Source organism: Choloepus didactylus, chromosome 11 (genome assembly GCF_015220235.1).
Source record: "Choloepus didactylus isolate mChoDid1 chromosome 11, mChoDid1.pri, whole genome shotgun sequence".
Lineage (NCBI taxonomy): Eukaryota > Metazoa > Chordata > Mammalia > Pilosa > Megalonychidae > Choloepus > Choloepus didactylus.
Genome location: NC_051317.1, coordinates 74,835,035 through 74,852,577, shown reverse-complemented (window position 1 = coordinate 74,852,577; position 17,543 = coordinate 74,835,035). Strand labels below are relative to the sequence as shown.

General features: G+C 38.1%; 1 protein-coding gene across 3 annotated transcripts in view; it reads left to right on the top strand.

The window, feature by feature from the left end:
* EMB (embigin) overlaps window positions 1-17,543 on the top strand; it is a 60,797-nt gene that overhangs the window by 24,635 nt on the left and 18,619 nt on the right. For all 3 annotated transcript variants that reach the window (XM_037798786.1, XM_037798785.1, XM_037798788.1), the window contains 2 exons: window positions 15,607-15,793; window positions 16,022-16,110. In XM_037798786.1, the coding sequence (XP_037654714.1) occupies window positions 15,607-15,793; window positions 16,022-16,110 (276 nt within the window). The remainder of the gene's footprint in view (window positions 1-15,606; window positions 15,794-16,021; window positions 16,111-17,543) is intronic.

The following is a 17,543-nucleotide window of genomic DNA, read 5'->3' as shown; positions in this document are numbered from 1 at the left end:
CCCCCCCCCCAGGGGATGGTGCTGTTCCGGGGCCCAGTGCCTATGCTGGTGGCACTTGGGGCAAGACTCTGGTGGGTGCCGAGGTCAAGGGTTGCCTTGAGGTTTCAAGCACTCTGCCAGCTGCCCTCTGACCCACAGTTGAAGCAAGGCCCTTGAGGCTTGGAGCCACAATTCGGGTGACCTTGATGGGACAGGGTGCTTTTAAGAGCATCTATAATAAGTTGAGCCTGTTCCCTGGTCTTTTGCTTACCTCTCTGCTCTCTCCACCTCCTTGGCCTTGTCTTGATTGTCAAAGTCAGAAAAGGTAGTTTTTAACAGGTCATTAGGGGGAATTTGCAGGCCCATGGAGAGCTTTTGCAGATTTCTCTGAATGTCTGGAGCAGACTGTTTAATGAAATGGGTGCCCAGTGAAATCTGACTTTCCTGGGAATCTGGGCTTACGTTAGTAAACTTCTTAGAGCTTCCATTAACCTCCTCTGGAACAGGGCTGAGTTTTTCTCTTTGTCCTGAATGATCTCCCTTAGTTTATTACAATTAACTGGCTTGGTGGTACATTTTTCATGCCTTTTAGAAAGCAGGTTTTAAAAGGGGATCACCAAGAAGATGTTTTTCTCTAACGGAAATTGAACATGGGCATAACACAAGCAACAAGTCCTTCTCAGGTCCTTGTTTTGATAGCCAGCCATAAACATCTGGGCATAGGAATTTCTGTCTACTTTCCTTGTTTTTTACAGGCTGGTGGATAGTAATGCATGTGAGAGTCCCATTGGAGGGCTGTGCTTCCCCATCTTTGAGCTTATAGTCTTTTGGCATTTCCCATTTCTTCTGGAAAGGAAATAAATGAACTTACAGACACAGGTCAGGGACTTTAACCCTGTCCTTGCCCAGAAGAATTCCAGGACAATGCCCTTGAGGAGTTGGGACTCAAACCTTGTACTTCTCTGGACCTATGCTTCTGGGGCATTTCCAAACACAAGTCAGGGACTCTGACCCCACCCTGCCTTCCCACTGGCCCAATGCTTTGGTAACACAGGGAGTGAAGTCACCAGGCGTCCCCTGGATGTTCCTCCCCAGGAGATGTCTAGACCTATGTTCCCAAGGTGGGAGCACTTGCCCCACCTGAGAGAACTCTATACAGTGCTCCTGGGAATACTTTTTTCCTCTATGTTTCCTGTTTCAGAGGACTAAATGTGAGCATGCTCTACAAGAAGAGAAGCTTTACATTCTGCCACAAAGCATCTCAATAAATTAATATCTGGAGGGGAGACTCTCCTGTTGGAAAGTACCTAATTCCCATGTGCATAAACCAGGGGTGACTCTCTAGAATATTAAAGAGAACACCTTGTTTAGTACAAGAATCCTTAGCCCAGAATCCTGTGTTAACAAAAGTTCAAATGTCTCAGAAGGCATTGAAAGCCAGATAGAGGAGAGAGAGGAAGACTCTTATGGAAGCAGGGAAGAGAATCTCTGTCAAAGAAGTGAAAAGAGGAACAGATCCATTGGGATGAAGGGTGTGGGTCCCCAGAGAGGAGTAAAGGAGAGAGTATGGGGAAGTTTCAGAGACCCGAGGGGGGGGGTGGAGAAAGAGAGAGAGAGAGAGGGAGAGAGAGATAAATCTCATCGGACTTCTGCTTGACACAGGGAAAAGCCCCCAGTCAGGTCCCAAAGGCAGTTATCACCCACCACCCTGAGCCTCCTTGGATCTACACAGCATGAAGATGGGCTCTGTTCACCATAAGGAGGGAGCTGGAGGCTCAGAGTGAACCGAGGTTATGTCCTGGGAGAGCAGGAACAGAGTCCCCAGATTCCTAGAGACACAGTGTTGCATGAGGACATAGGAAAGGAAAATATTGAGCCAAACAAGAAGAAAAAGTGAAAGCACATGGCTAAGCCTCCCGGTCTATAGTCATGACTCACCAGTCCAGATGGTCAGAGAGTAGTGTCTCCTGGCTGGCTCACCAAATTATGTTGCTGGACTTTGGCTTGCAGGTTCTTGGCCATGCTGTGAGAAAGAATTCAGGGATACAGCACAGCGTGGAGTAAGCAGGCCGAAAACTTACTAGGTACACATATGATAGGAACTTGCGGGCACTCTCACAAAGACAAAAGGTGAGAAAGGTGAGAGGCCTATCCTGTTTGATTTTGAGGTGATTGCAGACCCTCAGTTCAGAGAGCTTTTGCTATAAGAACAGTCTTTTTAAATTAGTCTCTCCTTATTTAAGTCTAGATTTGTTTTTATTTAACAAAAAGAAAGAAATGTCATTCATTTGGAACAGTGAATCTTTGAGCTGTAAACCAGATAGTTGCCTTCTCATCAAAAAGTTTGGTCTTATAAATTGCCTTTCCTTAAATGTAGAATTTAAATTTGCAGATGTACTTATAATTAGCAGTAACAATAGCCTTTCTTCTTATTGCTATCACTAGGATATTTCATCTACTTTGTGAGTGTAATGTTTTCACATTGTCCTGTCATTGTTTACTCAATATGTGCCACTTATGATTTGTATCATTGCTCATGTTTATCAGTAAACAACACTTATAACATTTCTCAATTGATACTTATGCTTTTCTCTTTCCATGTGACATTTTAGAAATTGATTTCTGTTAGGATTAAATGTTTCTTGCAGAAAGATTCAAACATAATAAGGATGAGTTGAAATTTTTCGACCAGACTGACAACAATGGCCCAGCTCTTCACACATACCCAAAGATGCTTGAAACTGGGAAGCAAAGGGTCATAGCCTTTGTAAATAAAGGCATGACCTTTGATTCACAAAAGTCTAGTTGTTTACTTATTTTCTGTTTAAAATTTTGCTGGTTATTCACTCAGAAAACACAATGGTGTTTACTAATACCATATGTCTCCTTGGAAATATAACTTAATTTAATTTTCATAAAGACTCTGAGATGTACGTCCTATTATTATTTGTAATTCACAGGTGAGGAAAGAGATGCACAAAGAGATTAAGAGAACTGACCAAGGGCAGACAGGTGGTAGGTCATGGCTGAGTTTTGAACCCAGGCAGTTTGGGGCTGGAATCCATGCTTTTAACCATTACGCTCTTCAGCCTTTCTTAATGCCCAGTTATTTATTTCTTTTAACAGTATTATAATAATAGTCACGCCTGTTTTAGGGACACACATTAGTTTTGAAATGATATACTCAAAAAATATGCAAACAAAAACTATTTTAATTGTCTTATTTCTGTTTTAGTCTTAGAAATTGCATTTTCTGGGATAATGACTATATTTGTGAAAGTATAATTGACATGATTAAGAAAACAGACTATTTTTACATCACTGTGGTATATTTCCCGACATCAATATTTGGAATTCATTGTTTGTTATTACAGCAATTAGAGTACTTCTGTATTGATACTTTTATTCTTTTCCTTCACTATGCATATTTTAGGGTGTGATATCTTAACCAGTGCATTACAGTTTAACAAAAAAGTTTACAATCAGAACTTCAGCCAGCAGCCTTCTTGACCAGCCTGATAATGTTGGCACAGGCTTTCTCCACACTGACTCAGTGGCACATTTTATTTACCAGGTTGAGACCCAAATAACTATGCTGGCAAGGTCCTGAGCAGTCAGGCAAGGAGCTTAAATAAGTAGACACTGGAGGTGCAGATATGCAGGTAAAGGCACAGCGTAGGGCTTGGGAAGATTTGTCAAGGTAAGAACAAGCAGCCAGGTTGCCAGGACCCAGGCAGCAACAAGTCTGGGTTAGAGCCACTCAGGTCCCAGTATCAGGTGCTGGGTCAACGACATAGAGAACAGTTTTTAAAAGAAGTGAGAGTCCCTTCTCATTTGTGTTTAGACACTGTTTAAGAGAAGATCCTAGAGAGGCCCAAAAGAGGTGCATAAGTTTACGATGTACTACCAGTTATCATATCTGATGTAAAGGCTCTTTTGATTTTCATTGGGAAAAAAATGAATCCTAACAGTCACAGACAGTGAGAAAGAGGAGTAGAAGAGTAATCTCCCGTAGCACCACAAGCAGCAGTAGGTGCAGGCAACTGCTGTTTGACAGCAGTGCTGACATGTTGGTCTGAATAATTCCTTGTTTTGTTTTGGGGGTCTTTTCTGGGCATTGTATGATGTTTAGCGGCATCCCTGGCCTCTACCTACTAGATGTGAGTAGTACTCCCCAGGTTGTGACAACCAAAAATGTCTCCAGACGTTGGCAAAGGTACCTTGGGGGACAGAATTCTCCCCAGTTGAGACCCACTGCACGTCACCTAAAAGGCTAACCTTGCAACGGCTTCCCATTCCTTCATCATGGGAAGATACATAATTTAATAAATCACATGGTTCTTAACATTTAATAAAGAATCTCAACAAAAAATTAGATGGTGGTGCTGAGTAACAGAGACCAGCAACCCTATCGTAAATGAGGCAAGGAACCTGGCCCAGTATTCCAGTCTCTTCCCTCCCTCCTGCTGATGTTCCCGTTCTCCCTAGCTTTGAGATCTAAGCAAACAGCTGAACGGTCAATAAAGCACAGATGGAGAAGTTCTGTTTCTGTTTCTCTGGTATGCACTTAAAACATTTTTATTAATTTTTAGTTACATAAGTAAAAATAACTTCATTCTTTTCTAATATTAAAGCATTATTTTATTTCCAGCAATATAGTAAATTAGGGAATCTGAAAACCCTCCTGCCACACCTGTAATTTATGGCTAAAACATAGCAAACATTCTTTTGAATATAGAGCTAAGTGCACAAAAAGGTAAAGATGGTTTCTAGTGGCTAATACCTTTGACCAGGGCAGCAAACCTGTGAAGTGTTGTGTGAGGTTTCCTTATTTACACAGCTAGGCCCTTGGGTTTTAAGAGCCACAGAAGTATAAAAGTCAAGGCTTTGAGTCCATGCAAGGAGGGGAGTTGGAACTGAAAAATCTCAGAAAGCTATCCTTTGAAGGCTATAAACACAGTGAAAGAGTTTACCTAGGAAAAAAAGAAAAAAAAAAAAAAATCAAACTAGCCCAAGGAGATGCCAGTTGGCTTCTCTTTTTTTCAGCCTTATTCTACATTAAAAAGAAAAGACTCCCCTGAGTAGTCGATGAAAAAGGCCTGCCCTTATGCAGATTTAGATTTCTAATTTACATTGCCTGAATTATACAGGAGCCTCCCAGCTCAGAAATAGGTTAAAAATGATGACCGGTAGGTTGTACTTAGGCAGGATACACTGTCCACCCTGGCTATGCAGTCTCTACTTAAGACCAAGACAGAATTACAAGAAACAATGAAGCAGCTCATTCACAGTCAGTCAGCTAAGGAGCAGTGGGATTAGATATCTCAAAACTTCAGATCTGAGAAATACTAGGTAGGGGCAAAGAAGATGAAATCAAAATCATGGAAAAAGAGCACTATGTTATCAAAAAAGGCAAAGCAGGTTTGAAAAATATCCCATTAGGACTTCTGGGAATGAGGTCAAAGACCGCTTGACACCCACCACTTCTCTTTTTGCCCTCTTTCCCCTTTTCCATTGGTAACCCAAGTTAAATGTGTGTTCCTTTTCTGTGCTTAAATATATATGTACATCTCCACAGAAATTATATAGTATTGTTTGGTATTCTTTAATATCAATGGTTAATATAAATTAGATTTTGGACATCTTTCCATATTACATACGGATTTAGCTTGTTTCTTCTACTGATGTGCATTGCATAAATATATCAGTTTAGATATTTTCTCTTGATGTATCATAGGTTGCTCATATTTTTTTCTATAATAATCCATGCAGCTATAAATACTCCTTTATATATTCCTATCTGGTAATAATTGTGATTGTTCCTCAAGAATAAATGTCATAAAATAGAATTGCTGAGTTAGGAATTGTGTGCATTTTAATTTTAATATATACTTCCAAATTGCCCTTCAAAGTATCTGTTCAATTTGCCCCTTCACCCCCCACCTTTGGAGTATATTTGAGTATAGACTTCTCAATATCATCAGATCTGTTTTTTAATGAATTAGGAGAGAAGAGAAATTATCAGAGTGTAACACACCTATTAAGTGTAGGTGTTACTTAATGTTAGGTGTTATTTAATATTACTTAACACTCCTGTCTTTGACAGCATGACACATGAGAGAGGTATATAATTGTTTTAACTTGCATTTTCTGAGTACTTTTGGGATTGGACTTACTTGTATGTGTGTCTATCTGTGTTTGTTTCTCTGTTAACAGTATTTATCCATTTTGCTATTGGGTTTATATTTTTAATTGATTTAAAGGAGGTACTTATAAATTCTGGATACTAATTCTGTATTTTTATAGAAGTTGCAAACATTTTCTCCTTCTTGTCTTTAACTTTTATATGGTATCTTTTATTATGAAGAAGTTTCATTATATGTTTTTTCTTGTATTGATTTCATAAGGGTTTTCATCCTAGGTTTTTAACCCATCTGGAATATATTTTTGTGTGTTGTGTGGGTTAGGGATCTAATGTTATTATTTTATAGAGTTAACCAATGTTTCAAAACCTTTTACTCAATAAATCTTTTTCCTACTGCTTTAAAATACCACTCAGATCATAATCCAGCCTCTCAGAGGCTATTCTGTTTCTGTACTGACTATTCCAGTGTTTTTCAAACTTCTTATGATACTACCCAAAGTAAGAAATAAATTTTACCTTGTAACTTGGGGCACAATTCTTCTACACATACACACAGACTTACACTGAAACAAAGCAACAAACATTAAGTAACACCTACACTTAATAGGTGTGATGCACTCTAATAATTTCTCTTCTCTCCTAATTCATTAAAAAACAGATCTGATTATAACTACTAAGTTGATTTTATGACCCATTAGCAGTTTTGACTTGCAATTTGAAAAATTCTGCCTGTTTTATTCTATTAATTTCTTGTTCCTTTCCAGCATCAGTAGCACATTATTAACTTTTAAAACATCATAATATATCTTTATACCTCTGCTCTCTTTTTAACAAGCTATTCTATTTTTTTGGAATTTTGCTTTTCCATGTAGATTTTTTGGGGAATCAAGTTCTATAAAAAAGTACTTTGGGAAAGGTGACTGATTTTTGCATTGAATCTGTAGATTTATTTGGGAAGAATTAACACTTTTACAATATTGCTTCATTGCCTGTGATTTAGAGCTCAAGTTAGGGTATTTTATAAAATATGCAGAATTTTTTGCAGTCAATCTAAATTGTTGTTACTTATATCTAAGTCATATCTCCTCTGCCAACATGAACAATTTTTAATTTAATTCTGTATCCCCTATTGCATAGAAAAATACTGAACAAGTTTTGGCTACTGAATGAATCAACTACATAAAACAGGAGCTTCTTATATAATTTCCTGCATATCTCCTTAAATGCTTCCTGCCTAGGATTCCTTATATATTTCCTGGGACAGAGTGTTAGTAAGCCTGAACCTTCAGTCCAAGGCAAGATGGCCTATCTATCTAGAGAAATGAGGTTGGGCATATAGACTTAGTATTTAAAAGACTTTATTCTGGGGCAGGGTGGGGTGCTTCCATTATTCAAATCAGCTCAACAAAAATGTTCTGAGAACTTGGTATTCAGCAGTGAATAAGGCAGAGTTATCCTTCTTCCCATCCCCCTACTTCTTCCCACACTGCAATGTAATCGAGTTTACTTTCCAGTGGGGACAAGCAATGAATACATAAGTAACAAATTAATTTAAAAGATAATGTCAGACAATGCTAAGTGCTGGAAAGAAAATAAATCGAAGTAGTGTGATAGATAGTAACCGTTGGGAGAGCAATGTTAGAAAGGACAGTAAGGAAAGCCCTTCCTGAGAGGGAGGCATTTTACATGAGACCTGATAATGATCACTTGGGTGTGTGGTAATGTGTATTTCTGAGCCTGATCTAGATCTATAGAGTCAAAATCCATGGATGAAGACCTGGGTATCTGCATTTTTAGCACCTCGGAAGTTGATATTGAGGGATATGAACCACTGGCAGAGGTCTAAATCCCAAGGACAGACATCAAGGTATAAGCACCTGCATCTTGGAGAAGTTCCAAAGTGGTGGCTCATGCTTTCAGTTTATATTAGGCACTCATAAGTTCTCATCATGAATTAGTTGGTCCCAAGGACCTTGTGCTTGACTCTTCTTTTATGAAAGCCATTTCTTTTACAAAATTTTATTTCATACAATGTAGTAACGTTAAGGGATAGTGGGGAGAGAAGATATAGGGACGAAGAAGCTGCACATCCTGTCCAGTCTTTACTCAGAGCAGCAAAATATTTATCTGTCTTACATATTGTGTGTGTGTGTTGGGGGAAAGGGGGTTCTACTTAAGATTTCCTCTCATTATTTCCTAACATATTTTTGCTGCTAAAATAATTTTAAAATAGTTTTGAAATAATTCATTTCAAAATTTAACTGGTTCCTGTACTGGGGAATCTAATGATATGCCATTTTGTTTTCTGTACCTTACTTCTGTTACATTGGAGTGGATGTGTGCAAAACGGTTCAAAATAAATTGAAACCTCTCATCAAGTTATGGAAGATTGAGGTTAGATTTAAAATGTGAGGTCTAATTGGGATGGCAGGAGATGTTCTTGAATGGTAAATGCAGAAGAGAAGAGACAGGGGCACATATAAATATGTGATTTAGTGTGCCAAGAGCCAATAGGGAAGAAGTGGCATGTTCAGGCCAAGGATTTGCTGTTCTGAGTCCTGGACTGCTGCTCAAACCCGGACCTCACTGGCCACGTAACCTCAGCTACTGCCATTCATTTAGACTGAACAGGTGTTACAATTACCATCTCACGGAGTTATTTTGGGGACCAAATATCATATGTTGTAAATCTGTGTGCTGCCAAATGACACATGTCCTGTAGATCATTAAAAGTGGGAGAAAGGCACTGATGAAGTGTCTGGCTTAGGTCTTCATAGTGTATGCCCTGAGTTCATGATCTCAAGCACAGAAACAGTCTGTAGCTAATTAAGCAAGTAATAATTTATTGAATGGATTTTGGCTAGCTCACATAATTGATGGGAAGGAAGAAACCAAGTTCTGGAAATGCCTAAGGCTGCGAGACAGCAAGGAACACTGAAATAGCTCGGTTAAGACATTGCTGTTGTCACTGGACTCTTGATATCAGTGCCTCAGTAAGGTATGTAGTAGGTGTTCAGTAAATAGTTCTTGAATCAATGGGTAAATGAACAGATGCTGCACCATCATTGCTAGAGACTTGCCACTGCCTTCATGGTTAATTCCTCTGTTCTGCTTAGGTCTTTAACTCACTCCCTCTAACTTTAAAGTCTTGGGTGGGAGGATATGATTAGTGAAGCCTCAGTCAAGTAGCCAAGCCCTATTTGTCGTTAGAGGGGTGGAGAGAAGGAGTGTCTGACTCTTCAGTTACCATAGTGGATGAGGGGCCGTGGCCTCTCACCGAAACTTAACGGAAGGGACGGGTGTTCACATGCTCATTGTTCAAAAGTATGATAGATATCCACTGCTGTGATATGTTAGATTAACTTTGTGTTAATTATTTGGTAAAAAAACACAGTAACCTATTTTAGTACTAAAATGATATAAGCATTTGTTGTAGTGTCTCTTTAACTGATGTAAATAGTAGTTGAAATGCTGTTCTATTCTTCATGCTGTGGAAAATCCCTGAAGTGTTAAGTGTTGGAAACAAGAAAATGCTTTCCTGAAATTCAAATGGAACCGAGTACCATTTTTCATTTTTCTCTGAGATGATCTTACATCAATTTAGAATGTACAGAAATAACCACTAAATATCTTAATGCACTGATAAGATGGTGTCCAAATAACTTGTTGACAAATTCCATTTAAAAAATTAAGGATCATGATTCGTCACTTCAATGTAGGATTTAATTTGGCATCTACGCTGATGAGGCTCCAGATTTCCTGTCTCTGCTTCAATCAGATTTATGAATTATAATACACTCAATTTTTTTGAATAAAAGTTTCTGCTTTTAGAATATATTTGGAAACACTATCCTATCTGAGAAATTTTAACTGACTTTTTTCCATGTTTTCCTTTCAATTAAAAAAACAAATTAGGTTCTCATTCTAAGTGATATGGTTCCTGAAGGGACCCTTTAACATCTAACAGTTGCCTTTTTAAAGTTTGTAAATTGCTTAAAACTCCATATACTTCTACAGTTTTAAATATGAAAATAAGAGTATTTAGACATATAAGTTGTTGTATGATTTTAGTACAATCTTTTAAAAATATAGTTCAGAAACTGAGAAAATGGGAATATTCTTACAAGTGTGAATATCATGGATGTTTTTGCAACTCCCTAAAACATCAGAAATGCATTGCAGTTGTTCAATATTAGAGAAGTTGAAATGTGGTCCGTTGGGCTCACATTCTTTTTCAGGTTAACCACAAAATATTTTCCTGTTGAATGTAGAGCTTTTTACTTATTTTTGATGCTTGTAATTTCCTGACAGGAAGGGAAAGCAAGCTGCAGAAGCGTTTGCAAATTATTGTAAGAAATGGTGAGATGCAAGTAGGTCTTGGGGATGGTCTGCCACAAAAACCACACTGCCATTTTAATGATATAAAAGAAGTATTAGGTTGAAAATATGAATTTTAAAATGTGTCAATTACACCAGTCATCTGTCATCACATTACTCTATTGCTACATTATAAATTTGTGTTATCTTCTAATATTTTCTTTCATTTAAAACCTTGGTTCAGTTGCTTAAAAGTGATGAATTTCATTGTCATGAGAATTTCTTGTCTTTGAGAGTTGCAGTATCTAGTTTTCTATGAGAATGTGAACTCAGCTATACATGAATTTGAGATTTTTGATGTGTGATCTTTGGCAGTATAATCAACCTCTCTTTGCCACGGCTTCTTCATCGATAAAGTAGAGATGATAACAATGGTACTTACCTCATAGGATTGTTGTGAAGATTAAATGACAGTATCAACATATAACTCTTAGCACCATACATAATATCTTTTATTATGTTGCCCCAATGAAATAAAAGGTGAGAAGAAATTAATGGAAATCTGTTATGCAATTACTTTGTTATATTTCTGGTATTTTTCTTATAGTAGCTCATTTAATCCTCTCTACAGTCTCATGAAATGTATATTTTCCCATTTTACAAGTGAGGAAACTGAGATGTCCAAAACAAAGAAACTTTTTTTTTTTTTTTGCTGATGAAAGTGTCTTAATCAGGGGAGTTATATGATCTAAGTTTTGCTTTAGAAGGGCAACTTTGTTATCATGATAGAAAGTTGATGGAGGGAGAGAAACTGTAGCCAAAAGAAGTAGAAGTTCATTTGCCTGTCTTAGTGAAAGATAATAAAGACTGGTAATAAGGAGGGTTGGACAAATGCGACTGACATTTCAGAGGGGCACCAACTGAATTCGACTGAATTGATTCAGTGTTAATGGGTGAGAGAAAGGAAAGGCTAATGGAATCTCCCTTGGATATATTAAATTTGAAGTACCAAGGGGATGCCCAGGATTAGATGCTTAGTAGACACCTGGAACTGTGTGTCTAGGGATAGGGAGGGAAGTCTTGAATGGAGCTAAGAGTTTGGTGAATAATGGGCATTAGAGATAATAGTTGAATCCACCACAGGAGTGTGTTAAGTTGAGTGGTAAAAAAGTTAGAGAACAAAATCTCAAGGAGCACCAACCTTCAAGAAGGTAGTTGCAAGAATTGATGTGACTAGCAAAATGTTTAGGAAATACTAGGATTATGAAATAGAAGCAAAGTGATGGGAATTTCAAGGAGCAGTCATCCCTAGTAATGTCTGACATGCCGGAGACAGCTACAGAACATGAGTGCTGAAAAGAGGACATCAGGTCAGACAATTGGGATATTTTTGACTTAAGAGAAGCGTTTCTGTAATGTGGTGGGGTAAGACACAGAAAACACTAGATTGGAGCATAAATGTGGGTGAGAACAGAGAGTATGTGTAGATAACTCATTCAAGAAATTTGTTAATGAAGTAAAAGAAAGGTGAACAATGTTTGATAGAGAGATAAGATTAAGTTTCAAGAGCTCCCCAGGGAAAAGGTAAAGTGCCTAAAACTTACAAAAAACAAAAGCTCAGTACCAAATGTACTAGATCTGAGAAACATTTTCTCTCATTGCTAGTACCTAGCATAATTCTTAGCATATAGTATGTGCTCAGCAAATATGCTGATATGTATTAATTTCTCCATTTTTACAAATTCAGTTTTATCCCTATATAAATGAATCTTGTTAAGGTCTTTTTATACCTAGCCCCCCCCCCCCCCCTTTTTGAGCATAAAATTCAATTCAGCGATTTTGAAAATTATACAAGGCAGTTATTTCAAGCTTATGCTCACAAAGCATTTCACACTAGTTGTAATTCACTGTTTGCAAACTTTGCACCTGGCCATTGCTTAAGAGAGCATTTTTGAAAAGTTTTTGATGTAATTAAAAGTAATGTTATTTAAGTTCTATTTTTTCTTTCTGAATTTTGGCTTTGCATTCTACTTTTACTCTGCTCCATACTATTATTGAATATAATCTGTTTCATGGTATTATTGAGTGTTATAGATCTTTAAAAATTTGTTTATATAATGCAGTGTCTCACCTGAACACAGCCCCTTCCATCCTCCCAAAGAGTAATCACTATTCTAATTATTATGGTAGTCACTTTCTTGCTTTTCTTTATTGTTTTATTACCCAGGTGTGTATCTGTAAATATTATAGTTTAGTATTACCTCATTTTTTAAAGATATGATTCTAAAGTATCTTATAATCTTCAGGTTTCTCAGCCATCTTTCTTTCTCTCCCTTTTCTGATATATCTTTTGAAAAAAAAGATCATTCATCTGGTAGGGTTTCCCTACAACCTGGATTTTTATTACCTCCTTGAGGTGGTTTAATATGTTCTCCATGCTCCATATTTCCTGTAAACTGGTAATTGGATCTTATGCCATTTTAGGACCACCACCACCCCACCACTTTTTTTTTTTTTTAAATAAGATTACTTTCTAGGTGATAGAGTGTTCTTCTTCAAGAGGCATGTAAATCTCTTTTTGATATGTTTGCAGCAGTTGTTGCAAAACACCTAAATATCTGTCCTGTTCCTGGCCAGCATCCTCTGTGTGATCTCTGAAACCCAACGATAGGCAATTAGAAAGGCTTGACCTGAGAGGCCTCATGGGGGAAATCTGCCCTTCCCACAGCAGATTTGGTACACATCTGTTGTGTTGCTGTCTCCTTATGGAGTTGTGTTCAAGGACTCAGGCCCCTGTCCAGGGTCACTCTTGTGTGTATCTTCATCCCCAGCCCAGGCACCTCATTTTTAGGTCTCTCTATCAGGAGCTCAAAGCACAGGCCTTCCTCTGGTGTCTCTGCTCAGAACTCCTTGTCAGAGAGAGGAAGGGGAACCTTGAGGACAGTTTTTCCACTCTGACTCAGTACACAGTGTTTTCCACTCCTAGTTCTGCCTCCCTTCCTTTGTCCCATGGGTTCACAAAGTGGCAGGAGCCTGTTGATCAGGGCTCCTTCAGCAGTGAGGCATCTCCCACTTCTGTGCTGATCCACCTCACTCTCATCCAGCACTGTTTTGTGGGGGTAAATGGAACAGAAAGAGAGTCGGTGCTTTATCTGGGTTAGCATCTTGCTTTATACTTGTCAGTAAGCATTAGATGCTTGACTGTTACTTTCATTTTGGCTTGTTGCTTTAATCGACTACTTTTGATACCTGGCAGCTTAGTGCACCTCTCTCAGCTCAAACACACACACACACACACACACACACACACACACACACACACACACACATACATGTACATATGCATTTATATATACACACATGCCAATATATATTTATGTATGTATATGTACATATACATGTATGCATATGTATATATGTATGTGTATGCATGTGTTTTAATTTCTTGATTACCGAAGTGAATACCATGCAGTGGGTTGCCTTAAACAGTGGGTGTTTATTGGCGCACAGTTTTGAAGCTAGGAGAAGTCCAAAATCAAGGTGTCATCAAGGTTATGCTTTCTCCCAGAAGATTATGGTGTTCTGAGTCTTGCTGCCAGTGATCTTTGGTCCTTGGCTTTTCTGTCACATGGCATTGCACATGGAGGCCTCTCCTGGCTTCTCGGTTCAGTTGACTTCCAGCTTCTGGCCACTCCCTCATGCTTCTCTCTCTGTGGCCTTCCGTATAAGGCATTCAGTAATCGGATTAAGACCCATCTTGATTCAGGTGGGCCACATTTTAACGAAGTAACCTCATCAAAAGGTCCTATTTACAATGGGTTCACACCTACAGAAATGGATTAAGATTAAGGATATGTTTTTCTGGGGTACAAAGCTCCTCGCCACCGTAGTGTATGTGCTGGTTTGTATCCATTATGTCTTCCGCAAAAGCCATGTTCTTTAGTGCAATCTTGTGGGGGCAGACTTGTATCTTTTAATTAGGGTGGAACCTTTTAATTAGGTTGTTTCCATGGAGATGTGACCCAGCCAACTATGGGTGAGACCTTTTGATTAGATCATTTCCATGGAGGTGTGATCCTGCCCATTCAGGGTGTTCTTAATTAGATCATTGGAGTCCTTTAAGAGCTCATGGAGAGGAAAAGCTCAGAGAATGAAGCTGAGAGAGACATTTTGAAGAGAAGCTGAGAGCCAACACAGACACTTGGAGATGCTTAGAGATGCAGACAGAAAGACATGTGGAGCTGCTAAGCCAAGAAACGAAGCCCAGAGTTTGCCCTAGAGAAGCTAAGAGAGGACCACCAGAAACACTTGAGAGAACAAACAAGAGGAGCTGAGAGAGAGAAGCTAAGAGAGACGGAAGCCCAGAGACATTCTGGAGAAAACCATTTTGAAACCAGAACCCGTTAGCAAAGGACCAGCAGATGTCAACCTCTTGCCTTCCCAGCTGAAAGAGGTGTCTTTCTTCAGTGAAGGTATCCTCTTGTAGATGCTTTAGTTTGGACATGTTTATGGACTTAGAACTGTAAATTTGTAACCTAATAAATGCCCTTTATGAAAGCCAATCCATTTCTGGTATTTTTCATAATGGCAGCATTAGCAAACCGGGTGTATATGTCTGTGTGTGTGTGTGTGTGTAAGATAAAATGCCTCATGACTTCATACTGATATTTTAAATTCAGTTAAAATTCAGAACTACAGGATATTTACTTAAATTCTTATATCTTCCTTTGTATCTTCACCTAACCCCTACAAAGGTTTTAAGAAGTAAGAATAGTTCTTGTAATACTTCTTTATAATTGAGAAAAGTTAAAGCTGTCACCCCATTCTCTCTCCACTTGTTTGTCAGAGCATATGGCTTACTTCACACAGCACTCTCCTCTATATCCCTGTATTCTATGAAGATTTTAAGAAGATAAATATCACAGCATTTGGTCTTTGTGATTCTTTTAATGTTGTTATAATCCTTTTCTTCATCTCTATGAAAAAGAGAGTGAGAGGGGAGCCAAATCTGTGTTGGCAGAGGAATAATTCTTGAAACAAATGAATGTCTCATTAAGAAGCTGTTGATAGGCACTTCTGTTGATAATTTAAGCTGTTTTATATATGGGATTCCACACCCCTCAATATAACTTCCATATATTTTTTTCTTTTGTGGCTACTAATAGAACATTCCAGTGTGCCAGTAGAAAAAAATATCACTTTAGAAAAACCTTCTAATATAGCACTCACATGCCAGTTCACAACATCTGGGGATTTAAGTGCAGTAAATGTGACTTGGAGAAAAGATAATGAAGTACTCAAGAATAATTATCTCACCAATACAATGGGAAACATCCTGTATACACAATACACGTAAGTATACAAAATTTTAACCTGTATTTCTAGCAGAAATTAGTTAATTCTAAATATTCTTGTTGATAGGGCATTCTTTTGTATTCTCTTGAATGTTATGCTGATTCTAATTTGCATATTTACAGAATTGTTTCTCTATATTTTTAATTTTGAATAACGGCTAAATTTATTTTCGTTAAGAAATTTTTCAAGAACTAAGCCTATTTCAATAATCTGAATTATCTTTAGGTTCACAATCATTGATAGCAACCAAATGGGAAGTTATTCTTGTCTCTTTGAAGAGCAGAAGGAACAGAGGGGCACATTTTATTTCACAGGTCAGTATTAATAATTTGTGAAATAATTTCAGTATCGTGTTCTTGTTATTTTCAAAATCCTCCCAATTTAAAAATTATTCTGAATACTTATTATTCTAATCATAATGCAGCTGAAAGAAAATTATATGTTTTTCAATTGAATCACCAAAGGTGACTTTGAAAATGGTTCTTCCCAGGATCTTTCCTAGTGGCAGAGTTTGCTGCTCCCAGTCCACTCCCACTCCTGCCTCCATCACCAGATTTGAAGCACAGGGTTTAGTTTGAAAGGTCAGATTGCCTGGTGATTTGTAAGTCACATCAGTCTCTTAAATATATTTATTTTTTAAATTATTAAACCTTTTAAACTCAGAGCTTTAGTAATAGTCCTCCAGGTTTCTGACTTACTGCATTTCCCAGTCTATGAGAATATAGTTTGGTGTTCCATAACAGTGGACTGTGGGCTTGGGATTTTAGGGAGCCATAAAATTTAAAAATAAAATGGAGATGCACAAAGGGTTGTGGTCTTTTTATCTTGTCAAGTAAGGGCACTTAAAAATACACACGCATCCTAGAATATAATCAACAGCTTTCCCCTGTGGGGACAAACAAATCGGAGTGTTTTACTTTTGCCATTGTTAAACTAAAACCTTGTGCGGTCTCAATCTCATAATGAAGACTAGTCGTTTGAGTTGGATAATTATCTCCTTTAGGTAGATTAGTGAGCCACAGTGTCCAGTCTGGTATTTGGGAACTTCTTGTCTGTCACCATATTAACCACTTTGGGCTTTGCCTCACATTAACTTCTCAGGTTGAAACTGGCTCCTAGCAAGTCTATTTCCACAAACCCCTCCTTATCCTTACTGTATTCACTTTCTTGCAAAAGCTTAATTCCTCTGTTTCTCTTAGTCTGCCCACTCTTGTGTATTAATAAGTAACCAAAGCTTAATTCCTGGTTCTTTCTTCATCTTATCAGTCAGTTCTAATCAGACAAAGTCAAAAAAATTCTGGCTACTCCTACCCACACACGTGCAAAGTAAAAAAACCCTGACCTAGCGTTACCTACACCTAATTATAATAGTAAAAATCACTCCCACTCATCAGACTAAGCTGCCATTTTTGAACACACGATGTATGAATGAGCACGATTTGCAAGTACACATGCTCCACTTACCCCAGCCTCCTGACCTATATCACCTCACCCCATCCTACCCCATTTCTCTAAGCCAACCCCCTTCCCATAAATATCGCTAACTTCTGTAGCTTAAGGAGACCGATCTGAGCTTGCTCTTGTCTCCTCACTTGGCTACCATGTAATAAAACTTTTCTTTTCTCAAATACTTGTGTCATGATGTTAATTTCCCTGTGTATCAGGTAACGAGCCCACTTGCTCAGTAACGGGATTTATTGGGAAGTTGTTCTGTAATATCCTTATAAACTGTGGAGTCTAGCCAGCT